We start from the raw sequence: 25,993 nt of genomic DNA, 5'->3' as shown, positions 1-25,993 counted from the left end.
ACGAGCTCACACCAGGGTCTTATTTGAACAGAGAGCATGCCCATGATGCTTAGGGGTGGGGTGGGGGGGTCAGGAGGAGGGAAGGACTGTTCTCTGGCATACCCTGTCCTCTGGCCCCAGGGTCCACAGGGGAAGACTGGGCTCACCTATCAGGAGTCAACCAGAGCATCTCAGGCCAGCACGGGGCTCTGGGGGATTACACTGGGTGTGGCTCAGCTTCTCCCTACTTCAGTTTCTGGGGACAATGGGCATTGTAGGCGGAACTCAGGTGAGCCACATGGCTCCCCACCTCACCACAGGAGAAGAGAAGCCCTGGGGCCCTCCATATTTGCACTGTTCTATCATTTTCTGCTCTTTAAGCAGAACTGAGCTGTCTGCTTGAAATGCGGCTGTTTGATCAGAATTAGAAATTCAGTTCCCCGAACTGGGCATGATGGGGCATGTCTGTCAACCCAGTACCAAGGTATTGTAGGCTTTGGGCCAGCCCAGGGTACACAGCAAAACACTGTGTCTGAAAAAGGTGGGAAAGATGGAATTCAGTTCTCTGACCAAATCGGCCATACTTCAAGTCTTCATTGTCACATGTGCCTAATAAACACCACACTGGGAAACACCACCTAGCAAGCATCCAGAAGGTCTAGCACTGAGTGGCTCACATCTTCTCAGGGAAGAAAAAAAATGAATGAGAAAAAAAATTCCCTTTAAAACTAACTTTTCTATATCTTCATCGCTGACCCTGAGCTCAGTCCCGGTAGGTGGGTAGGGTAGCGGTCAGTGCCTCTATTTTACAGATGAAGAACAAAGAGCTGGAGCACAAAGATTGGCAGCTGTTGGGTTGAATATGGCGAAACCTAAAACCAGCTCTTCACTGTGAGTTGTGACATACATGCCTGTAATCCTAGCACTGGGGAGGTGGAGGTAAGAGGAGCTAAGGGCTAGCCTCAGCTACATGGCAAGTTCAAGACTAGCCTGGAATACTTGAGATCCTTTCACAAAATGTTTAAACCCAACATGGTCTGTCTCTAAGACCCACACTTTTTACTGATGAATATGACAGCTACAAATACCATCACCCATTAGGTACTTTGTTCTACGTTACCAAAAAAAGCTCAGACCTCCTAGAACTAGGCAGAAGCCCCTGCAATGCTTTTATTACTGACTGATTTTTGATGAAGTGATGACTAAGCTTTGTATGGTATAGCTTGTTAACTCTAGGATACCTTAGGATTCAAATCCTGACCCATCCATCCATTTAACTGTTTATTTACGCTACACAAAGAAAGCTAATTATTGTCTTTTGTTTGATTTTCTGAGGCAGAGTCTCTAGCGCTCCTCAAGTGCTGGAATCCCAGGTGTGTACCACCAATATGTGGCGGAAGGTGGGGTGGGGACTGAACCCCGAGTGTCATGCACAGTGGACAAGCGTCTCCAGCTAAGCTCCCTTCCCTACTTCCCACCTTTTCAATTCTTCGCCTCTGAATGGGGATGCTAGTGTTGTTGGGAGGATAAAGGAGATGGATGTGAAATACGATGTATAGAGCCTGGCACACATTGACGCTCCATAAATAACAATTACCCGTGGTGATTGGCAGAACTTACAACGCACTATCATGTGCAATGGCTGAGTGAGGCTTCAGGACAAGTCATTACAGCGATCCCTCCCTTCCAGGCGATGTATGGGAATCTCAAGGTCATGCAACTAGAAAGCTGTACACCTAGGGCACCATCTCAAGCCATCTGAAGTCTCTGCTTCTCTAGCGACAACACAATGTTCCTTTTTCGGAGGAGGAGGAGGAGGAGAAGGAGGAACGAGAGCAGCAGCAGGCAGCATGCCTAGCCAGGGGAGGGTTCACTGTCCCTCTTGATTTTCAGCTTCACTCTTCTCTGAAATGGGTAATTAACGTTTCCTTAGGCTTATGTAAAGTGCCGTGGGAGTCGGTGAGCATGCAGCAACCCCTTCTACAGACTAACACTTTCATGTCCTGCCAGTGTAGAACCTCGCTGGGGAGGAAGTAATACCGGCATGACCAAGGAGGCTGATATGTGATAAGAAGCCGTCTTGAAAAGCCTGCAGATTCTATGGCTTTCTTCAAAGCTGCCATGTGTCTCAAGCCCCTGCTGTAGCAAAGGGCAAAGCCATGGCACCCCAGAACTCACCAGGCTGCTGCTGACCACAAAGGACAGCAAAGCCCAGTGAGAACAGGCATTGGTCACTGCACGGTGTTTTGCAGTTACTGTCACGCAACTGTATCACGGCAAAAGCTGATTAATAGATCTGTCAAACCCAGGGTGGGAGGCACTTACCCTGCCACGACGATCTCGAAGTCCCCATCGTGGTCCACATCCGTCACTGCCACCCCGTAGTTGAGCTGAGTGGGGTTGCTGTCATAGTCGGGGGGCAGAACGGAGTTGGTGACTGCAGTGAACATGGGCTCAGCCCTCTGGGATCCCCCAGCGAGAGGCAGAAGCCACAGCGGCAGCAGGAGCAAAGACATCCTGAACATCTGAAATCAAAAGTTACAAACTTTACTGAAAGGTTCCAGAGCTGAGCAGCCAGGCGAATTCAGCCCCAGGGAGGCCGTGGGGGCATTCTCCCCTACCTCCGTGACTGTAGGGCCTCTGGGTTTTAGGAACACCACCTCTGCTAACCTGTGTAAAACTACAACCTGCGTCTGCCCCAGTGGGGCCCTGGGTTTTCTCCTCTTCTGCAGCACTTACCACTGCACTACACGCAACAGCATTTACTACACGTCACACTTAGTTACTGCCGGCCGCCCTCTGCTGCAGCACAAGATCCACTTTGGCATGGATATTTGTTTTATTTATCTGACATGCACCAAACTAAGGACAAGGTGCAATGAGCAGCCTGTACGTATTTGAAGAAGGGATGAAGGAAAGAGAGAAGGAAGGATCTCCGATACTCTGGGAGGATAAAGAAGAGATCTCAATGCAGAGGTGGGGGCAAGACCCCCACAGGTTGCTGGACCTAGAGTAACAACAGAGGTGGTGAAGGATGGCTCTCCTGTGGGACATACCCCAGAGATAGTCTGGCAGGTTCCCCAAGCCGAGATTCCTCCCAAGGGCTAGTGGTCACTGCCTCCAAACGAAGAGGCAGTGAAGGGATGCATTCCAGCGAGGTTTGGCAGGTAGCACATCATTCACTTGGAGAAATTAAACCATTGCATGCGTGTTTTATTATAAATTAATTATGTATAATGCATTGTATAATTCATTATAATATCTCTAACATAACTCAGGGTGTTGCCAAGCTGCCTGGGGCCATGGGAGCCAGTGGCACTCACCCAGAAGACAGCCGAGAATGGCCGGGGCGGTAGAAGAACCCCACCTGCTCTGAGCTAGAGCAGAAGGCATTTCGAATGCTGGAGACAGCACCGCTCTAAGTCTCTGCCGTAGGCAGAGCACTGGACCTCACAGAATGTCCCAGAGACTCTCTTGGAATTTCAGAAAGCCTGCGCAGGTCTAACCCACTAGGAAAGCGCTCCCTTCCTGCCTTCAGAAGGCAGCAAAGCTCCTCCTGCTAGAACTTGGCTGCTTGCTTGTCAGCGCATCTGGCAGCAGCGAACAAGGCTGAGCCGGACTGACATCTTAATGAGGGAAGAGCAAAGGAGATCTGAAGACTGTCTCCCCGTATGGAGACAGATGCTCCTGCCAGCAAATGAGCTTGTGCTCCGGGTCAAGGGCCCAGAGGCCAAAACGGGGGGTCCAAGCAATGCCTTTAGATCCAAACAAAATCCAAAATCTCCCTGATGTCTTGCTGTAGAGAAATGCAGGGGCAGAGTTCCATCGCAGGGCAGAAACTATGTAGGATCCATCCTTAAAGGAGGTGCTTGTAGTGTGTTCAAAGTGCACGAGTTCAGAGTCATGGTATCAAAGGCGGTCATTCCAAATTAAGAGTACTCTAGCTAAGACAGTGTCTTTCTACCGGGATGTCAACTCACTAAAGACAACACATTATCACAGTTCTTCAACGTTGCAGGAGATTTGGTTGGATAAGGAAACCCACAGCCATCTTTATAAGTAGCCATGGGGTAGATAAAGAGTATTTAATAGGCAGGGTGGACATAATGAAATGTAGCATGGGCCTGAAGGTTACTGGACTTTTATTTTATTTTATTGATAGTATGACCTCTATTGAAGAGAGAATAGTGAGCTCCAACTTGAAAACTGCACCAGCCTTTTTCTTTTGGGTCACCAACCATCTCCCAAATCATGACACACAGACTTATACATTTCAAATGCTTGATCTTAGCTTAGCTCTTATTTTAATCTGTTTCTCTTTATCTATGTTTTGCCTTGGGGCTTTTACCTTCCTTCCTTCCTTCCTTCCTTCCTTCCTTCCTTCCTTCCTTCCTTCCTTCCTTCCTTTCTTTCTTTCTTTCTTTCTTTCTTTCTTTCTTTCTTCTCTCCCCCGCTGTCTCTATGTCTGGCTGGCAGCTGCCTGGCTGCTGGCCCTAGGTGGGTCCCTCTCTTTCTCCCTCGTTCTCTCCGCCTCTCTTCTTGAGCCTAGATTTCTCCTTCTATTTGTTCTCTCTGCCCACCAGCCCCGCCTATCCCTCTCTCTGCCTCCCTAGTGGCCATTCAGTTTTTTATTAGACCAATCAGGTTCCTTAAGCAGGCAAGGTGAAAGAGCAACACATCTTTCATAATTAAACAAATGCAGCATAAACAAATGTAACACACCTTTGCACGGCTGAAGAAATATCCCACAGCATAAACAAACAAATGTAACACATCTTTACATAGTTAAAACAATTTTCACAACAAAAGATAAATCTAGTTGGATTAGCAGTGGCTGGGTTGAGCGTACAACTCCAGCAACAGCGTTGCCTTCTAGAAGCCAGTCAGTTCCTCTCAGGCTTTACAGCTGTAATTTGGATCATGCAGCAGGGGTAAGACCCTAGGAGGGCAATGGGTTGATTGACCTCAGCATTGGAGATCTTTTTTTTTGGGGGGGGGGTTTCGAGACAGGGTTTCTCTGTGGTTTTGGAGCCTGTCCTGGAACTAGCTCTTGTAGACCAGGCTGGTCTCAAACTCACAGAGATCCGCCTGCCTCTGCCTCTTGAGTGCTGGGATTAAAGGCGTGTGCCATCACCGCCCGGCTAGCATTGGAGATCTTGACAAGTTCCAGTATCACAGGTTCCAGCTCTCTCCTTTGAAGTGCAGGTTTTGGAAGAGACCTCTAAGGAGCCTTTTTGGCTCCAAAATTCTATGATGGGCGAAAAGAATATTTTTAAAGGAGATATTCAGAAGCCTCTGCCCCATGTCCTGCAACTGCTTCTGCAAACCTCCTATCAGTCTGCATGGCTCCTTCCCAAGGACATTAAACCCACTTTAAAGAAAACAGCTATTTTTATATCCTCCAGTATTTCCCTCCAGGGTGGAGAGGAGTAGACTATTAATAACATAGATCCCAAATTTTCTGAGCAGAGTGGACCAGTGAGTGGATCACTTCACGTAGAGGGGTATGCTGGAGAGCCAGGCTTAGAGTTTGTGTGTGTCCTTAGGTTTAATTCCTCTGCCACGCCAAAGGTACCCCATACAGCCACCACTGGGGTGTTCAGGACCAGCTTTGGGAAGTGAGGTGGTTAAGTACTGGGCCATCAGCAAACAGTGGTAGCCATTGAGGAACTATTGCAATTAACTTTTCTCAGGACTTGGGTGGAGGCTGCCATGCTCCTCTAGATGCTGGCTCCTCAGAGGAGTTCAGAGCAGCAGAAGGATCACTTAGGAGTCTATTAGAAATGCAGAATGTTGGGTCCCACCCCGGACTTAATGAATCAGAATATCTATTCTAACAAGATTTAGGGTGATTTGCATGTATGTTAAAATTTAAGGAACATTGCACAATCTTGGCTATATTGAAATCACTTTGGGAGCTTTAGAAAATCCCCGTGCCTGATAACGATTTCTTAGATAAGACACCAGGAGCACAGAAGACAAAAGGAAAACTAGATAAGATGGGTTATATCAAAATTAGAAACTTCTGTACGTCAAAGAACACCACCCAAAGAATGAAAAGTCAACCACGGAATAAGAATAAATATTTGCCAATCATACACATCTGAGAAGTGATTGATAGCCATAGTATATCAATAATACACTCCTATAACACAGTAACAAAAGAAAAAAGAAAAAAAAACCCTGATTTAAAGTGGGCACAGGACCTGGACAGACACTTCTCAGAGATATGCATATGGCCCACAAGATCATGAAACTCCACTAATTATATAGCAAATGTCAATCAAAACCACAACGACATACTTCTCTCCCATTGGGACCACTACAGCAATAATGAAATTCCAGAAGATAACAGATGATGGTGACGATGTGGAGGGCCTGGGACCCTGTGCATTGCTGGTGTGAGGGGAATGATACAGTTGTGTCAGAAGACGGTATGGTGGCTCCTCAAAAACCTCACGATAGAATCTAGAAATTCTACGTGATCTAGAAATTCCACTTATGACTGTGTACCCCCAAACTGAAAGAAGAAAGATTTTTAAAAACTTGTTTGCATTTATTTTATGCCGGGCTATCTTTTTCTTCTTTTTCTGACTTAGCAACAATTCGTTCCTTTTCTGTGAGAAGAGTCTCCTTGTGGCAGGGGAGCTCATACATGGGCTAACGAGTTCTGAAGGTCTGGTGGCCTGCCTTGGGTGCTCTGTTCACCCAGTCATGAGGAATGGCTACAGAATCCACATCTAACCTCTCAAGTTTGGCATTTTTAAGACTGTGCAGCAGAACTCAGTGCTCTTTTTCGGGCCATCAGCCTTGTCCACAGTCACCATGTGGCCGGGCATACCGACTTCACCGCTGAAGCTCTGGATGATTCTCACTGTTTGTGTGGAGTGTCTTTCAGATGCTTGATGACTTTGAGGATATACGTACACCCTGATTCAGGTCTGGGCAGTTTAACAGGTGTCCCTAAACAGAACACAAAGATGTGGACCTCTCGATGTGTATGACTTTGTGGTGTTTTCTGCACCAAGGGAGTAATGAACTCCTTTCACAGGTCACTTAGTGGAAGAGTGAGAGCAAGGGATTCTGGGAGAATTCAGGAGACATAGATATCTGAATATCTAGGTACATAGCAGCTGTAGTAATCCCAACAGTCAAAAGATGAAAGCCACCCAAGTGTCTGTGAACATATAACGAAGACAGGGCACACACCAACAGTAGGATGTTATTCAGCAAGGCAGTTCTGGCGCATGCTACAGTGTGGATAAACCCTGAAGATATTTTCGCAGGTAAAGTAAGGAAGTCTTAGGAGGACAAACTGTGAGATTCCATTTGTTTGAGGGACCAGGAGGAGCCGGACACATGGGCAGAAGGTAGATGCCGTGGAAAAGAAGCAGAGGAACTAGTGTTTGATGATGATAGAGTTTTGGAAGACGAAAGGGTTCTTTCTGCAGAGGGACGGTGTGATGGCGGGGCAACACCTTGAGGGGGCTCTGCACCACCCACCTGGATTTTTGGTTGTGAATAAATGGTGAATTTTATGTCCTGGACATTTTATCACAGGTCAGGAGGTGAAGATGCATGAATCTTACCTTGAGACCCTCTGACTTACTTGGCCTAGGATGGAACCTGGGCGTAAGAGTTTTAGAAGTTACCATGTGAATCAATATGCTGGAAAGTTTGAGAAACACTGCTCCACATTAGTGCTTCATCCCTCTGTCTTTAATGTGTCCACGAATCAGCTGGCGGCCTTGTTAACATGCAGACTCTGGCTCAATAACTCTGCCACAGTGCCCGAGATTCTGTATTTCTAACAGGCTCCCTAGCGGCTTCCATGACGCTGGTCTATAAACCACACATTGAATAGCAAGGTTCTATGCCGCGGCTCTCAGAGTGGTGAAACCAAGCAATGTACTCCACTGAAGGTCTGGGCTTGTTTCAAGAACCTTCTCCTTTGCCTCTAGATCTGAGGAGTAAAATCTACCACAGGGCGATGCAATCCCCAGGACGACCCTGGCTCAGTTCATCTGTATGTAGACAAGGCATCAGCTGTCTTCGCTCATGGTAAAATTACATAACTGGTCGGAAGCAAGAAGGATCTCAACTCTGATGTCTGCACAGAGGTAAGAAGCGGGGAAGGGGTCAGGTCAAGGAGACGAGAGGCAGATGCCATCGAAGGGCAGAACCCAGAGAAAATGGGGGTGGGGAAGGTAGAGACTTGTGCCAATGAGCTCCCATCACAGGAGGTGTGTTATTACTATTATTAAACGAAGGAAAGGAGGAAGGAATACATTCGCGTGGTAAGATGTACCCACAGCAGAAACGGCTTGCAGCTTGTCACAGGTGTCTAAAAGCTGTTCTTCCTCCAAAGCAGCGCTTCTCAAATTTCAGTGTGCTTGACAATCACCAGAGTCTTTGCTGGGGCAGGCTCTGGTCCAGGTTGTCTGCATGTTTGACGAGGCAATGTCCAGGCCACTGGCCTACAGACCTCACCTCCAGCAGCAGGGCTCCCAGCCAGTGATGCCCAACCCTGCTGCCCCTGGGAACGCTGTACCGAGACGTGTGCTGCTCGGTGTGATTTCACTGGTCTAGGGCCACGTCTGGATGCTCTGCCTTTTTAGGACCTGTCCGCCTGATGCCGACGGGCAGTCCGGGATGAGAAGCGCTGCTGCCCCAGACTCACGGTCCCCTGGTGAGAGTGCTCACTGCCACCTGATTTGAAGTGAAAAATGTTTCTCCTCCTGAAATTCATCATTGGCTTGCTGAAGTATGTGAAGAAAATCCATTTAGCTGAAGAGTGTCAATGGAGGTAGAAGATATGAAGTTTGGGGAAGAAAGCAGAACAGGCTGATCCTGCCTGAGGGAGAAGGGGGAGGGGCAGAGTGACCGCACGTTGGATACGGCTTGCTCAGGAGTCTCCTGTCATACTACTGGGAACTCTGAATCCTTTGGGGGAAAACGTAGATAAGTAAAAACAGATCAGAAATTGGGTTAAGAAGGGCGTTTTTGTTTTCTTAGGTGCTTGGATAGCGACCATCTGCTAGGCCTTGTTCCGGTACTGTGCCTGGTACTCACCAGCGGGAGCAGTACTCAGATGGGGCCCAGGCCACTGCAGAGTATTACTGTACACAGTACTCTAGTACACAGCAGACAGTACATCTGCTAGAGATGTATGAGTTCCGCGAACCAAAGATGAACAAGACCCAGTTCTTTCCCCCAGGGAGCTCGGCAAACAGGCAGTGAATGAAGCACGCCATCCGGTATCAAGGCCATCTGCGGCTCTCCAGGGGCAGAGCCGATCAGAGGAGGAGCTGAACTCAAAGGCAGAACAAACTTTGGCAGAGGGGTACTGGGCCAGAGTGCATGGTGTCTTGGCAGGGAAGAGCAGTTCTGCACGGTGGTTGTGGGATAAAGACAAGAAAGGTTAGTTAGACGGTGGTGGAACATGCCTTTAATCCCAGCACTCAGGACAGAGGCAGGCAGACTTTGTGAGTCTATGAGTTCGAGGTCAGCCTGGTCTACAGGAGCTGGTTCCAGGATAGGCTCAAAGCTACAGCAAAACCCTGTCTCGAAAACCAAAAAAGAAAAGAAAAGAAAGGTCTCCGTGAGGACCCCAAGGGCGCCTGGGTTTGTGTTTGGGGCTCTGGGAAGAAGAGCATCACCAGAATAACTTCCTTAAAGTGCTCCATAAGCGAACTTTTCAACAGTCCTCAGCGAGATGGAGAGAGGGAAACAAAGCTCTTAGTCAGCGACCTGGATCTGGACCCGGAGCCCAGCACAGACCAGCTAGACCTTGGCGTGTTCTTCCAACTTGCTGACCTTGGATGTCCTTGTCTGTAATGTGGGGTCACCTGATCCACGGTGATGAAAGGTTAAGTGAGCCACAGGGGAGGTCTGGCAGGGGGCCAGGTGAAGAGCAGCTTGGTGGCCCACAGTAAAGGTGGGGAGTCTTCAGACGCTGGCTCTCGGTCACAGGCAGAGAAATCAGTTTTCTCAGTTTTCTGTGGCCTCGGGACTTTCCTGAATTGGGTCTGAAAACTGGTATCTAAGCAACCTGGCTTCTCTGCAGTGGGGTCAGGCAGCTGTGGGAGAGGCTTCCAAGGGCAATTTCCAGGGCTCGCAGTTCTTCTGCAATTATCCAAAGTGCAAGGACACACCCCACGCTCTCACAAAGGCAAGAGGCCCAAATGGTGGAAACAGGCAGAGAAAGCAGACCCTTTCAGACACTTGTCAGACAGCTGAGCTGAAAGGAAGAGGGGACAGGGCAGCTGCAGGAACATTCTGCCCCTCACAGACTGGCCCATCTGATCCTCAGAGACCCACAAAAGAGCTTTGGGAATAAAAGCACCCTGGAGAAGAGCTGACGGAGCAGCCCTGGCAACACTTCCTGTAGACCCAAAATGAACCTGGCTTTGAGTGGGGCACAGAGGTTCCATTTGCTGTATGGGGTGAGGGGTGCTGGGAAGGAGGGACCACAGAGAAACCCGGGTGATACCCTCAGCGAGCTGGGAGTGTTCCCAAGGGGGACACTGCCTGCGCTGGACTTCAGAGGATGTAAAAAGAGAACGGAACAAAGTGAGGCTGAGGAGGAGGGACGGACGAGCAGTGCAGGAAGCAGACATCTGCAAAGGTCAGGGGGACCCAGCTGTCACCCTGCCCTGCCCTGGGTTGCCTGGATCGCGATGTGGGAGGCAGTGCTCACTCCGCACTCCTGGACCTTGTCTGGAGGCCCTGCCATTAGAGAGGCGCTCCTCAATGGGGATGTCAACGTCTAGAAACATTGGAGTAGTAAAACCAGGGAAGCAGTTGCTAATGGCATCCTGTGGGTAGAGGTCAGAGATACTGCTGTATGTCCTTCAGAGCACAGGACAGAAGCATCTAGTCCTCAGTGTCAATTGTGGTGATGGCTAGAAAGCCCACACTGTAACAGTGTCCCATCCCCCATCAAACGGGACCTTTCGAAAGACTCTGCTTGGGGAGTCCTCTGGACCTGGTCCCTGTGAAGGCAACTTGCACCGCACTGAGCAGGCAAGCTAGCCTGCTCTACCCAAGGGAACTTGCATTGGACAGTGGACAGGGGCAGGGCACCAGTAAGGCAGCACCTACAAATTAGCTTCATAGGTTACAACAGTGGCGTTTCATTCCATCTGCTGAAGTTGTCTCCAGCTTCCACTGGTACCCAACCTTGTAGGGAAGTAAGATGTTATTCACTGAATCTCTCTAAAACTAACACCATCATTAAGGTTGCAATTCTGGCACCCTGGTGGTTCTTGTTGCTTCATTCTTCATGACCCCTAGGTCCTTGCAGATCCCTCGGGGCTCCCAGCATCTGCATCCTGACCAATGGGCATTTCTCCTCTTCATCCTCCATTCCTGCTGACTCCTCTCCTCTTACCCTCTCCACTGCTTTCTTCTCTGCCTCAGAGCTGGGACTCTTCCTGTGCCAAAGCAAACCGAGGGGCACAAAGCTGCAATTTCAGGGAGCCAAAGTGGACAGTAATACTGATGGCAGCATGTTCCTCTTGCTATGCCGTGCTTCTGCCGTTCACATGGGTGACTCATTTTCTCCTCACCGGAAGCCTGGGAGTTAGTGTCCCCATGTTGCGGATATGGAAGCTTGAGCCCAGAAGGGTTAAGTAACTTTCCCGGGGTTATATATTACCACACAGTGGGCCCATGATTTGCATTTAAGCATACTAGCTTCAGGATCAATATTCCTAGACACCACACGACATGGTTTCCTTCACTTCACCAAACTTGCCTTAAATCAAATAAGATAGGGACAGAAGGCAAGGAGAGACACAATGGAGAGTTAACTACAGGGACAGGGTGGGGACTCTGTCTCAGGCCGGGGAGATGGTAACACGGTGGAGGTTCAGGGTTCTGTAGCACAGTGGGGCTCTGCATGGTGGTGGCGGGGCATGTGGAGGAAGGATGCTGGGAAGCAGGCCTACAGAGACTAGAGGGCTTATGGGGACCAGGTCCAAAGGGAGAAGGGGTCCCAAGATGGACAACATGGGAAAAAAATAGAGTGGAGCTGGAGATGTGGCTCAGAGGAGAGTACTTGCCTGGGATGCACCACATCCTGGCTCCCATTCCTAACACTGGGAGAAAATAATAGGGCAAGAAATTTTTAACATGAAAGTAGGCAGGAGACCAAGAGAAGGCTAATTAAGAGGGGAATATCAGGGCTGCTGATACTTGCTCATTTGTTCATTCATTCATTCATTCATTCAGGATTTTTTTTTATAAAATTGCTATATGCTCTGTACTGGTCACCAGGAAAACACTGAGAACAAGAGAAAACCCTTGTGTCATGGATTGTACATTCTAATAACAATGTCTCCACTCTGATCCCTTTGCTGGTCCCGTGCATAGCCAGCAACTCTAGACTACACACACACACACACACACACACACACACACACACACATGCACACACACCCCTCACCCAAGAGGCATATATCCTATGTATCTTTCCTCCTTTTGTGGAAGTAGGGATGGAGCCCAAGGCCTTGTACGTGCTTGGCAAACACTCGTTCCCTGTGGTCCTGTCCTGTGCATTGTCCCCAGCATCAGTAAAACGCACTGCTTGCTCCCATAAAGAAAAAGCTCTAAACAGTGTCTGATACAGAACAAGAGAAGAAAGCTAGGTCTTTTCCAGAAAAGTGGCAAAAGAAAGCCTAAGAGACCCAGGCTAGGAAGTATCACAGAGTGTACTCTGCTAAAGAGACAGTGTTTGTAAAAGAGATGCATGGGGGGCTGGAGAGGTGGCTCAATGATTAAGAGCACTGGTTGCTTTTCCAGAGGACCCAGGTTCAAGTCCCAGCATCCACATGGCCGCTCACATCTATAACTCCACTTCCCTAGGACCTGACACCTTCACACCAATGCACATAAAATAAAGTTAAAATAATTGATTTTAAAAAAAAAAGAGCTGCATGGAGACTACTGGCCTTAAACCCATGGCAGGGTAGGATCTTACTAAAGATTATCAGTGGCTCATCCTTCCTGGACTGTAAAATGGAAGACAGGCTTGTAAACTGTGGTGAGAGTGGACTGATGTGAATACATGTTTAACTTCTGAGCACGGCCGTTCGGCATAGCAAACGCCCACACAGGGTAGGCGACGCTAACAGTAATCACACTATTACTGCTAGTAATAGATGCTTGCCGCCTGAACAAATGCATCTCAGGAGAAGGGACCAGGCACACAGGTGCCCCTTCCAGGAGCAGCTGTCAAATGTTGAGTGGAATGCTCTGGACTGTAAGACTTTGAGGAATAGGCTTGCCTCTGTTACTAATTTGTCTGGGGACCCCAGAGGAGTTCTTTGGCTCCTTAAACACTGCTTTCCAAACGCAGGAGCCCTCAATACACTTAGATACACACACTCATTCTTCAAACACACAGAAGAAGCCTACCTACCAGGTCAGAAATGACAAGTCAGACATAGTCCCTGGACTTAAGGAGCTGGGTGTGCACACAGCCTCATGGGTTAAGTTCAGAGCAGCAACAGGTATAAGGGCTAGAGGAAGCTGGTAGGAGAGAGGGGCTAACTAGTGAGGTGGGTGGGGAGGTCAGAGAGGGGAAGGTCTCTGCAGCAGGTGAATTGGGATTGCAGGTGGCAGAGACCTATGGATCAGAAGCATGCACGTGAGACGGGTCCATGCATGCTGCAAATGCAATTGCTACTTCCAGAATGCAGAGTCTGGACACAGGGTGGAGGGAGATGGGAAGGGAGAGGAAGTGGAGAATATGGCATTGTGTGGAGGCTGCAGCTGGGGTCTGCCAGAGCCTGCGATGCCAAGAGAAGAAGCCTGGAGTCACACCTTGGGCAGGTTTTGAAGTAAGGCCAAGACAAGATCAGACTTGCATTTTTCAAAAGGGCACTCAGCGTTGGGGCAGCTGTGAGCAGGACGTTGACTGTGTTTCTGAGCAGTGTCCCTGAGGAGGTCTGAACAGCCTGGGGTTGGGTGGGCCACTGGATAACCTCCAAAGTTCTTTCCCGACCTAAGTGTCTATGGGTCAGTATTTTTTTTTTTCTGCCGAAATCATTTAAAATGCATTAGTGAACCTTGCTATTTAAGAGCCTCCTCTCGGGAAGGGTTGTGTGAAACAATGATTCATTCCCTGGTTTGTCTGCAGCGGAAATCCAAATTTTCATCTGTTCCATGGGCCCAAAAGCAGGGTAAGACTGCTTGAAGGGAAGCATCACTGAAGCTAGTGGGGTGGGGGAGGGGAGATGAGGGAGAAGCAGCTGTGGATGGTAACAAGGAAACAGCCTTGCTCCAGGCTCACAACAGCTGACCAACACCCTACCGGGTGGACCTTGCACAGGGTTCACTAAGCCTGCTGATCCACCGGGGTCTGGAGGTATGCATGGCCCTGATACCAAATGCTAACTTTGAGGAAGAGGTAGCAGGGAAGCAGGCCTCACTGACGGAGTATAGTTTGGAGATCCACCTTAATGCCAGAAGCCATCTGGGCCTCACACAGCATGACCACCTCTATCCCCCACACCTTGGCATTCTTTTCATTCAGCACCTGCTGAGCTCAGCAATCCATCAGGTGCTGTCCTAGGTGCTGAATCTGTACCTGAGCACGAATGATGCTCCATCTGCCCACAGGGCTGCCAGGGCAGCATCTCCATGGGCAAAAGCCTCTTGGGATGAGAGGTGAGGGACTATGGAGTATAACAGAAACTTCTCTTAGAGGCCAGGGTGAAAACTGAGCTCACTTCAAAGAAAAGGGGCCTAGCAGCAGGGGAAAGAGCTTTGACCCAGCGTAGGTGGCTGACTTCCTGAGATCTAGGGCTCAGGGCCCCCAGTGCATTCAGGCATGGGTAGCAAAGCCTTATTCTCCAATACTGGCAGCCAGGGGTGTCATTTTAGTCCTCTGAGGAAGCCCTAAGTGACTCTCTTCTCCAATCCCGATGCAGGGAGCGAACCACTATCCAGCCTTATGCGGAGAACATGAGGGGAGCTGTTACTGCCTAGCCTACAAGAGCTTTGCAGCTGAGCTACAAGGGAAAATCCAGGCACCCAGGCTTGTGCCTCTCCTGAGAGCTCCAGTGAGATTTGCCGGACGAGGTGGCTCATTTAAGACCAATGCGACAGAGGAAGCGAGGAGGCTCAAGCCAGAATCCCCCACTGAAGTAGCGGCTCGAGCCAGAAGGAAACTGGTTTAAGAAAGGATAAAGGTCCCCGTGGTCCCTCCTCTGGTCACCAGGACAGTCCCCTAGCTCAGCAGTGATTCCATGACCTTGTCAGCATGCTCGTACCGTGCAAACAAAGATAAGAGTAACTGGAAACATCAGTAAGGGTCATTTTACACTCTCTGCTCTCTCCATTCTTCTGTGGCTAATTAAAGCAATATGTCAAAACGTCCCTTGGAAGAGATCTTTAAGAATATGTCTGTTAAGTAAACAAGGTTTTACTAATTAATGCCCCGCCTTCCATCCCTCACTGAACTGCCCTATAGAACTTTCCGAGTGCCAATTGCTCCACCTGCCCTGCCCCAGCAGAAACGTCCCCCCTGCCCCAGGGAATGAGGAAAAATCCAGTTGCCTCTCATTTGTGGAGCTATCAGTTTTTCCTCCGGATGTTGATCAGATTTCCTGGGCTGGAACCAACTCACAGGGCCAGGAGACTGGAATTTTTCCAAGAAGTAAGCGTTTGTTTCACACAAAGTCTACACGATTTCTTTCAAGGAAATATTTTAGCCTTTTGTGTGTGTGTGTGTGTATTTGTTTTTAGGTGCTAGCATTTTCGAAGGGCAAAACTTTGGACTTTTCACAAGCGATAAGGATTCTGGTCATGCCTTTGGTCAAGACCACTCCCCACCATAGGCACACACAAAGCGGGCATAGAGCTCTAGGAGCAATTGGCTCAATGTTATACCGTGAGTCAGCATCACAGAAACAGAACTTTCCAAACCCCCAAATTGGTAATAATAGCAGTATTAATAATAGTCTCCTTGTAGTTTTCTAAATGTTTTCACAGCTCATATTTATTCTCCACAACAAATTTGAGGAGAGTTCGGGTAAATCAGTCTCAAAGGAGCAGATGTAAATTCCAGACTAGCTCTGCCATCTACTTGCTGTAGGACTCTGCCTGGCTCTCTCTCCACTCTGGATCTCAGTGTCCTCAGCTACAACAGAACTGGGCTACAATATTTCCAAATTTTTGCCACCTGTGATGTGCTGCTGTGCTCCAGTCTTGGTCCCATTGACATTTGGGGCCCACACGGGGCTTCCCTCTGCTCTGAAGAATGTTTAGTAGCATCCTGGTTTCTCTCCCACAAGATGACGCTTGTAGCATCCTTTCCTCCAACTGTAACAATACAGATTATCTCTAGATACTACCAAAAGTGACCTCTCCAGTCACTGCTTGGGGGCTTCAGTGAGGCCAAGAATGTGAGTAGCTTGGTGGAGCAAAGGTCTTTCTACCCTTTCCTCTTCTCTAACCTATTCGCACCTTTTTGTACATGTTTCAAAGCCAATCTCACAGTCCTCTGCTACTTCTTATTTCTTAAACGCCGTAAGTGGTCCAGAGTGTGTTCCGTGTGATAATGAACCAATTGATTTCATACTTTCTCCTAAGGAGAGTTCACAGGTTTATGTCCCCTAAGCAACCAGCCAGACTCTTCAGAAATCCAGAGCATAGTCCAGGCTGGCCTGGAAGCCTATCTGCAGCCTGCAGGAGGCTCAGTGAGCATGGGTTTGTCAGCACTCTTAAATCACTGGGCTCTGAGGAAGGCTTCTCCCAGCAGAAAGATCCTTCCCCAGGAATCAATAGCTCAGGGCCTTCCATCACATTCGGAATTATCCGGGGACCTGTAAAATTTCTTTTCCCCAAGCATGGCAGAACCCCAGCTGTGGGTCAGAGAAGAAGGCAAGGGGGAATACCTGCCCGCCAGACTATGTTCACCACTCTCCACGTCACCACGGCCAGAAGCTGATGTGCAAGCTCCACACTTGGCCTTAGCGGTAGGGGAAAAAGATCCCATGCAGTTGCCAGTGATCCAGCACTAATAGCCCCTTCCGAATGACTAGCTCTCTGCATCACACCTAAGGAGATGAATCCCAAAGACCATTTCCCCCACCTCTGCTCCCCTACCCTCACAGGAGGATCTGACACTCTTCCTATACTGAGCGTAATCCTCCTCCTCCAAGCTTATCTAGAACCAGACCAAGACTGAGAACATGGAGGACGTTTCTCCACTTAAATCAAGGGGAGCAACGAGGTTCTCAAGTACCAGTTCTTAGAATCCCAACTAAGGAGAGGGGCTGTGGCTCACTATCCTCACCCCCCTCTCTTATAGATGAAGACCTATCTTGTCTGCGAGCCCAGAGAGATGAACAATTGTAAGCATTTTCCTTGACAACAAGCATCCATGGGGTGAATCTTAGGAGCAAGGGAAGGTTATGCTTTTCAGAATTCTGGATTGACATCAGGTTTCTTCATGAAGATAGGCCACCAAGTCTGCCAACGCTCCACAAAGAACCCCATGAGGTAGATATGGTATGTCAAGAAAGTAGGTGGTAGCAGAAAACAGAGGGTCAGCTATAGGTCCCCCATACCCACAGAAGGGCACCAGGAATGAGAGCATCATCTAGGTGCCCCAGGTGCCAAAAGAAAAGGGATTTATTGAGCCCTGAGCCTCGAATACTCTGACCTTGAGTTGGGAGCAGTAAGGATGGAGGGCATTGGGAAATACTCTTTGGAAATTCTCTAGTTCACCCAGGATCTGAGTTTGAGAGGTCCTCTCAGCAGAGGTTTGACTGCTGGACAGAGCGACCCTGTTCCAGCATGTTTTAGAGGATGTCTAAACCTTGACTTGCGTTCTAAGACTATCTGGGGATGGCCTGAGCATTTAAAATTCCATTACATGGAGTTGCTTAGCTTTTGCCTAAAGACCACTTAGAACAGCAGGACAAGACTGTGGGGGAAGGAGAAAGGATAACTTGGAATTTTTACAACTTGCATGTGTTTATTGTGAGAACTTTTATCTTCTCTTGCTTCCTTGCAAAGAAAATTTCCCTAAATTTACTAAAGCTATTTGTATACCCAAGTCTGGCCTGTCAGTAATTACCAGTGCCTACTGTGTAGAGAACATATGTCCATTTTCACAGCACAAAAGAAGCAGGTCACTAGAGTGGAGAAAGCTCCAAACAGGGAACTACCAGTTGTGGGGTTTGTCCCCATCTCTTCCACCAAACAGCCATGTGACCTTGGGCAAGACACTTGTTTTACTTCAGCTGTATTATCTGTAAATACAGTGTTCAGGCGGGGCGAGGTGGACTAGATGCCACCTGCCCAGGCTCCTTTCTCCTAGTCTTGATATTCTTGGGTCCCCACAATTCAAAGAATACATGGATACCAAACAGAAAACAATAATCTCAGAGAGCAGGTGGACCTATGTACCAGTTCTGTCTCCCAGGTATATAGTACCTTACCCATCCCACTGCATCTAGGGCTAAAGGACTAGCCGGAGCCCACAAAACACATGGTAGAAGGGCCCCACTCACCACAGTCCTTAACCACAATGGGTGATTGTTGGGGGTTGTGGCCTGAGCTTGCTTAAAGCATTACTATGGCCAGTGAAGGGTAAGAAGCAAGAAAGTCACTAGTCCTGAGCGAGGTGCTTTTGGCGCCCCCTACTGGATACCAAGGAGCCTGTTGCACCTCTAAGCTTCCTGACTTGGCAGGCAGCAAGGAAGCTTGAGGACCAACTCAGGTGATCTCAAGCTGTGTAACAGAACTGCTTCCTGGTTGGTGGTCCATTCTCTCTAAAAGAGTCTATGTTTCACTCCCCCTCATTACACAAGACATTGGTCTACTCATTCACACCGGCTACACTGTGTAACCACAGGCTACCTTCACCAAACAAACATCCCAGTGCCAAATAATAAACATCAGGGTTCAGAACACCAAGTGCATGCAACCCAGATGGAGAAAGGAAGAAGGAGCATCAAGCAGGTATCTCGCTGCTCAAATCCCTAGCAGAAAGAAGGTCTTGGTAAATGCAGCAGAGACATGTTGACTGCAGGCAAAGGAATGATGCTGGGGAGGTGGGGTGGGCATGGAGGTAACCCTCATATAAAATCATTGGGCTAAGACAGGTATCCAAGGAGTTGACCACCCCCCTCCCCATAGATATAGGTTGGGGTATGGTGAAGGATATAACCTCAACCCATCAGCCTCAATCTTCTCCAGAGTCCATCAGCACCTACTGGAAATTAAAACATGTAATCTTGACCCTCTAGGTCAGCCAGCACCAAAAACTAACCTCCCTTCATTGCCTACTAAATTGCTTAGAACCTGCCCCCAGAAGAGGGTTTTTAACCAAGACAGAAAGAGAGAGAAAACGGCTTCCTTGAAGAGCGTATTGGGACAACTGCCCTATTTCCTTTTTCCACCCTCCACTTCTCTTCTCTGCGCCCAAGAATGAGGGGAACTCTTCAAGCCTCTGGATTTGCTTTAATTCAATGGGAGTATTTCCTGTCCCAAGTTATCATGGTTTCAAATCTGGCCTGATGGCTTTTCCCCAGGAGTTCTTCCCGGGCTCAAGTCAGCACCAAAGAGCTGTTCCCTACTCTGGGAATCTTTGCTTTCTTTTCCACCTGGCTTCATTTGCAAAGTCCTGTGCACCTATCCCAGAAGATATCTCAAGTGCCACTCGTGAATGCTGCCAGGAGGGCTGAAGCTTCCTTCTGGGAGGCACGGAAGCCACGGTGGGTTAACCCACCCAATAGCAGCAGTATACATTAGTCATTCGAGGAGAAAACCCCCACCTACACCCCTAGGGAAGTTCCCGTCCCGATTGGGATGACTTTGGATTCTTTAGTTGGTTTCTGCAGAAGCGGGACTAACCCGGGCTCTCAACTACTGTACTGCTAAAGAAGCACGCTGCATTGCTGGGCTTGCCCCCAAGCCTGCCTGTCGCCCCACCAAAGCCCCTATGTGCTTCCATGAGATCAAAGGGGACCCCATGGTTCCCCTAGAAGACCAAAAGAGAGCTTGCCAGAAACAGCCCTAACCAGAAAGCTAGACCACACCTCGGTCCAGCAAAGGAGGCTGGTAGCTACACCGTGCACCGGGCTGGCTCCGGGAGCACTCTGCCACTCAGCGCTGTGCAGGGGAGACAGCTCGGCTTTCCCGGTGAAGAGCTATGCCTCCCGGGGATCTTCCCCCAACCTGGAAACATTGGCAGGCAGCCGAGGCCAGTAGCTTCGTCGGCCCCAAGCTGAGCTTGCCTGGCTGGGTGACTCCCCCCTGTACCCCCTAAACAGCCTTCACCTGCTCTACCCCCTCCTAGCCCCCTTCTCAAACCGCTGACCTCCATCCACGGTGCCCCTAACACGTTCTCTGCCAACTGCGGGATGTCACCCCCACACCTCGGCTCCCATCTCTTCCACCGCCTGCAGTCCAGCTCCCACCTCGCCCCCAGCCCTCGGGGAGGATCTGCGCGCCAATCGAGTCCCGCGCCTCTTGGCAAGTTGGGAGCAGTGCCGCCGCCTCCGCGGTCCTGGTCTTCCCAGGTCCCCAGCTGCACCCCTGCCACCCCTCGGGGCGTACAGGTAGGGGCGTTGGACTGGAGAAACTTTCTTGGCCGGAAGGGGTGGGGGCTCCGGGAGCCGATACTCACGCCCGGGTCAGCACTCGGAGTCATCCTCTGGCTCTCTCAGCCCCACCGCCTGGGGGCGTCAGAGAGCTGGCGCTCGATGCCGCCTCAGCCGCCGGCGCCGCCGCCTTGCAGCGCCCAGCCCTGGTCCCGGGCTGGCCTCGAGCCTCCCGCCCCGACGCCGCGCGCTCGCTTTATACAACTCCACTCGAGCGCGCCCGGGCTTATGTAAAGGCTGGCGGAGGCCCGCAGCCAATGGCGCGGCAGCTGGAGCCGGGGCCCAAGCTTGGGGGGCGCACGCGCGGCCAATCGCGGCCCGGGGAGCTCGGGGAGCCGGGTGGGGGAAGGGGCGCCTCCCCGCGCTGATTTAGGAGCCGGGATTGCGGTGGCAGCAGCCGGCAGCCAGGCTGGCCCGGCGCGGCGGGCACTGGGGTGGGCGGCGGCGCGGGCGGCGGCGAGGGCGGGTGCCCCCCGTGCTCTGCCGCGCCCCGCCGCCGCGCCGCGTAACCTTCAGGAGGCAGCGGGGCCTGGCGAGTGGGGAGAGGGCGCCTTTGAGGGACACTGGGGACCGGGCGGGCGGGAAGCAGATGCCCCTAGGGAGGGAGCGCGGATAAGGTAGTCCAAATGGGGGGAGGGGAGGCCGGCGAGCCCCAGGACCCCGCAGCCACCCTGCGCGCGGGGCGGGAGTGGCGGCCGCGCTGCCTTCTCTCTGCCTCCCAGATAGCGATCTGTCGTCTCCGGGGCCCGGCCGTAGCGGCCACGCGAGCCACGCCGATGGCGAGATTTCTCGCTGCGGAGCGAGCTCTGAGTCGATCTTTATCCAGCCTGGGGACGTGTCCGAGCGCCTCTCCGGGACTGCTCAGTATGGGGAACAGAGCTTCACCACGGTCCCAGCGGGCGGGGAGCAGGCGAGCACGGCTCGGCGGTCAGCCGCAGCGGCCCAGGCGACTGCGGGCAGCGTCTGCTCCCCAACATCCGCGCCCCCCCCCACACGGGCAGAATCCCCACCCCACCTAGCTCTTGCTCCAGCAGCACCCATGAGGGTTGAGCTTGGCCCACCTGCTTTGCTCACAGGAACTGTTTGTTCTCTCTCCATTGCCACTAGCTGGCTCAGCTGGGTGCGATGGCTTTGGTCTTTCTGACCCAAGGGTAGTAGTGGGAGGGCGACTAAGACGGAGAAGAGTGACTTGGTCAACAGCACCCCAAATACTGGAGAAGAGTGACTTGGTCAACAGCACCCCAAATACTGGTGTCTGGGGCAGGAAGCTGGCTTAGCTCAACAATGACAGGTTCCTTCTTTTACACCCACAATAGAACCAAGCACATAGTAGGTACTCCGCAAGTACTTAGTGAATTTTGACCTATGAATAAGCCCGTGGGTTTCTGAGAGTCAGACACAGGTCTTCGGAGGAGGAGGATCTGGGTATCTACTGGCCGAGGGAGAAGGAGCTGGGACTGTTTATTCAGCTCCAGGGGCTTTTGAGACCACTATGGACTAACTAGCCTGCTTTCTGTGTTTGACTCTTAAAATGACTCCGATGAGGATTCTGCTATAGAGGGCCTTGCCAACCAGATCCTGTCTGGACTTGGTTACCCCCCCCCCCATACTGAGCAAAGCTGTCAGCCCTGTTTGAAGGTATTTGTGCTCTCCTCTTAAAAGCTGTAGCTAAGCATAGACAAAGCTGGTCTCTCGGGCTGCTGAAGAGCTCAGGTTCTTAACCCTGAGCGGCGGGGAACCTTTGAGAACCTGGCAAAAGTTACTAAAGTCTTTTTCTGGAAAAGTTGGCAGACATTTACATGTGAGTGGCTTTTGAGTACAATTTCAGGATCTTTAGGAATTCTGAGCCTTTGGGTGCTCTGTCCATTATCCACCTGTTTCTCCGGGGTTTATAATTATCCTCTAGAGATCAGAGAGCGTTCTGAACCCTGGGAGAAGCTGATGAATGTGTGGATGTGCTTCTCAGGAAGATGCTCTCACATACACAAGGGGGTGTGAGAATTGTTAGAACTTAATCCAAGGCTCCACATTAACACTCTTCATCCAGGAGCAAGTAGACTCCCTCCCAAGGGCACTTCTGGTCCTGGGCTCTCTCCAAAATGACAGCGGAAGGCTCTGCACTCTGATGGATGACACCATCAGAGGACATCTGTATCATGTGGCTGTGGTCCTGGCACTCGAGAGACTGTCTCCACACTTGTCCTCTGCGCCTTAGTCCCTGCCACCCTCTTTACGTGGAAACAAGTAGCAGGTTGTCAGATCCTGTCTAATCGGCAAGGGTTCCTTAGCCAGAAACTCCAACTCAGGGAGACAGCAAGCGACTGGTAATTAACCAGTCTCACTCAATCCCAAGCATCTGAGCACACCTTTCTTGATTTCGTTCTCACCTCTCTTTCCCTCTCTGCCTGGGAAGCTGTGAGCCCCAGCCCCAGCTGTGGAGCCTCACCTCACCTAAACCTGACAGATTTAGTAACCAGTGCGGTAATTATCAGCATTAGCCATCCAGATGTGAATAGGTTGTCGGTGCAAAACAACTCCATAATGATCTCGCATTTCCCACAGCTAGACAGGTAAGGAGATAGCGGGGCAGAGGTGCAGGGGAAGGACAGAGAAATGGAAGTGACAGGTGTCCTACTCAGGGAGTCCTTCAAGAAATGAGCTGGGCAGCTCTGGTTCTAGAATTTCTCATTCTTCTAATGCTGTTCATGTTTGGAAGCCAGGGTGTTTTAGAATTCAGAGAGGTGTCAAGCTTGTTGCGCCATCATGTGAGGTCTGGAGTCACATCTGAAAGTCAGACACATTCATATTTCCACAGTGAGATGCCGGGGCTTCTAGAGTGAGCGTGAGGGTAAAGTGGTTTTGTGTTCGTTTAGGGCAGCATTTGTCTCCAGATGAGCTGCAGCACCAAACAAGCAAAGCCCCAAAGAAATTCCAAACATTATTGACACTTGGGGATTTGGACACTTGAAACGGCAGACAGGGACTGTGTTTAAGATTGCTGGTTCCCAAAGAAATGAATTCTTTGCGGGAATTGCGGGAGCAGCAACAGTGGATGGGAAACCACACACTGTGACAGGCATTTCAGGGATGTGAGGAAGAAACCCCCTTCTCAAAGCCAGGCACTTCTCCGTGTGGTCCTCTTTTCTCAGGGAGTGGAGACATGTACCACAGTCAACAGCATGCTGTGAGTGACAGGTGGGCAGAATGGGCTTTTGTCTGGAGTGGAAATACACAGGAATTCTTTCTTGTAGAGATGCTTGAGCCCCTGGTGGACAGTTTGTTTTAGGGGTGTAACTGTGGCAGACACAGAGAGGAGTCTTCCCAGCGGCCAGTGTTAGCTCAGAACACCTGGAGGACAGCTACAGGCAAACTCTTCCAGGCAGGGTGTAGGCTAGAAAGATGGGCAAAAAACAGGGAGATGCTATTGAGTCCTGGGGACAGCTGGGTGTCAAGAGCAGAACTGCTCGGGACTGAGGAGAAGCCTGGGACAACTGGAGGAGGCATCTGGTCACAGTGTTCATCTGTGCTTAGGTCCTCGGTGCTCACCTAGCTATGTGTGGAATATGCTTTGGGGGTTCCTCCATGTTGCAGTTGAAATGGATCTGCAACCCAAGGGGCTGGATGAGAGAGAGTCTGAGGCAGGGAGCAAGATGGAGACAGGACCCTGTTCTAGTTGCTTAGCCACAGAGGCTCCCCCTCCCCCATGTCATGGGGCTCTTTGGAGTTCAAGGTCACATTGAATTTTAAGGTTAGTCTGCTGGCCTGTGACCTAAGCCATAGCACCTGCGAAGTATCCTTCTCTTCCAGCAGAGTTCTGCTTGGTACCTGCAGGTTTAGTAATAGGAGCTCTATGTCATTCTCTCTTCCTGGTCCTCAGGTTAAGGATTCTGAGATCCTTTCCTTCCTGTGGCCGACCGGGTCTTTGCCACCTGCTGCCCCACGTTTTTGACATCAACTTCCTTCTCACCTTCTGTGAACTTCCTCATGCCAGCTTTCTTTGACATCCTCCAGCTTGGCCTCATCTCCTCTGCCGTCAGCTGCCAGGAACTCCTCTCTCCTGTGGTACTTTGGTGGTCAGATCTTGCTCCAGGCTCCAGTCCCTTTCAGTCTGGCGTCTTCAACTTCCAACCCGGCCAGATTTCTGGCCAACATGAGCTCGTGATCCTGGTTTAAAGAAGAAAGGCATCCGTTCGTGGAAGCCCATCCTCACCCTCACCAAACACCAGGAGAGCTTCTGGGCTGGGGGCACCTTTGCCTGTTTCACCCCGCAGGAGGAGAGAGAAGGTGGAAAGTGAACAGGAGAGGAAGGGAAAGGAGGAGAGAGAGGAGAAGAATCAGAAGAGAGAAAGGAAAGAGGGACTCCAGCCGAGGGAAGAAAATGTTTGATGTCTTTTTCCAATGTCTAAACTGGACGAGACTTGTGAGCAGCAAAGGGTCAAGCGTTGAAGATGAAAAGGAGACCCAGTGGGTGTGTGAGTGAGAGGAGGGGGCATAGGAAAAAGAGAGGGGGAGGACAGAGCTAATTCTGCATGAAGGGCTGAACGCAGGAGAACAAAAGACCTATGTCACCTCACAGAGGAACCTGTGTTTGATATTCACATGGGTTACTTTCTGGTTACTCTGCCCTGGGCTCTCTAACCGGGAGCTGTCGAGTACCTTTTGGTTCCTCTCTGATTTGTCCTGAAACCCCATCCTCTACCTGGCACAGATAGGATGAATTTTGGAGAAGTTCTGTCCTGGGCTATGAGGTTGGTGTGTGTGTGTGTGTGTGTGTGTGTGTGTGTGTGTGTGTGTGTATGGAAATGTGTTATAGCCTGCCAGGTGCAAGGTCAAATAAGGTTATAAGAGCTTTGAAAAGGGACATGTCAGGTGATGTGTGCACAGAACTCAGCAGAGCTCCTGGCACATAGTGGGTGTGCCATAAATGACAGCCTCCATCTTCTTCCGTTCTCTTCCTCTGCTCTCTGTGCCCACAAGTCCCTTCCTCCTGCCTTTTCTTCCTGGGGAAGATGCTCAGTTTCTGCCCTTTCTCCTCAGCCTTTAAGTGTACAGTATTCTCATTTTTCCAGATCAGGGGCTGTAGGTCTTTCAGCCTTCATATATTCCTATCCCAATCTGCTATAACCCTTTAATTTAAATGATACTTTACAGAATAAGCCAGTCCTCATTAATGCATACCTGTGACAAGGACACATGAACAAAAGCTCAGAGAGGGGACGTGCCTTGCCCAGAAAAGCACAGCTAATGAAAGATAGCTGGAGTGAAAATTTGGTCCCTCGAGTCCAGATCAGTACATCCTGCACTGTCCAGAGTTGAGTAAGTAATTGATTATTTCATGGTGCTATTCTTGAGGGTAGAGACCTGGGTTTCTATTTCTCATAAACATCTTCAGG

The 25,993-nt window shown here is 50.2% G+C and overlaps 1 protein-coding gene across 2 annotated transcripts in view; it reads right to left on the bottom strand.

Annotated features, from left to right (window-relative positions):
* Nucleotides 1-20,790, bottom strand: part of Crtac1 (cartilage acidic protein 1) — a 140,890-nt gene extending 120,100 nt beyond the window's left edge. For both annotated transcript variants that reach the window (XM_050149019.1, XM_050149011.1), the window contains exons 1-2: nucleotides 20,627-20,790; nucleotides 2,305-2,504 (exon numbers count right to left, since the gene is read on the bottom strand). In XM_050149019.1, the coding sequence (XP_050004976.1) occupies nucleotides 2,305-2,504; nucleotides 20,627-20,650 (224 nt within the window). In that variant the 5' untranslated portion in view covers nucleotides 20,651-20,790. The remainder of the gene's footprint in view (nucleotides 1-2,304; nucleotides 2,505-20,626) is intronic.
* Between the last annotated feature and the right edge of the window lie 5,203 nt (nucleotides 20,791-25,993).

Source organism: Alexandromys fortis, unplaced genomic scaffold (assembly GCF_014885135.2).
Source record: "Alexandromys fortis isolate MF-2015 unplaced genomic scaffold, M_Fortis_MF-2015_v1.1 scaffold_16, whole genome shotgun sequence".
Taxonomy (NCBI): Eukaryota; Metazoa; Chordata; class Mammalia; order Rodentia; family Cricetidae; genus Alexandromys; species Alexandromys fortis.
This window is presented reverse-complemented; position numbering and strand designations above follow the sequence as displayed.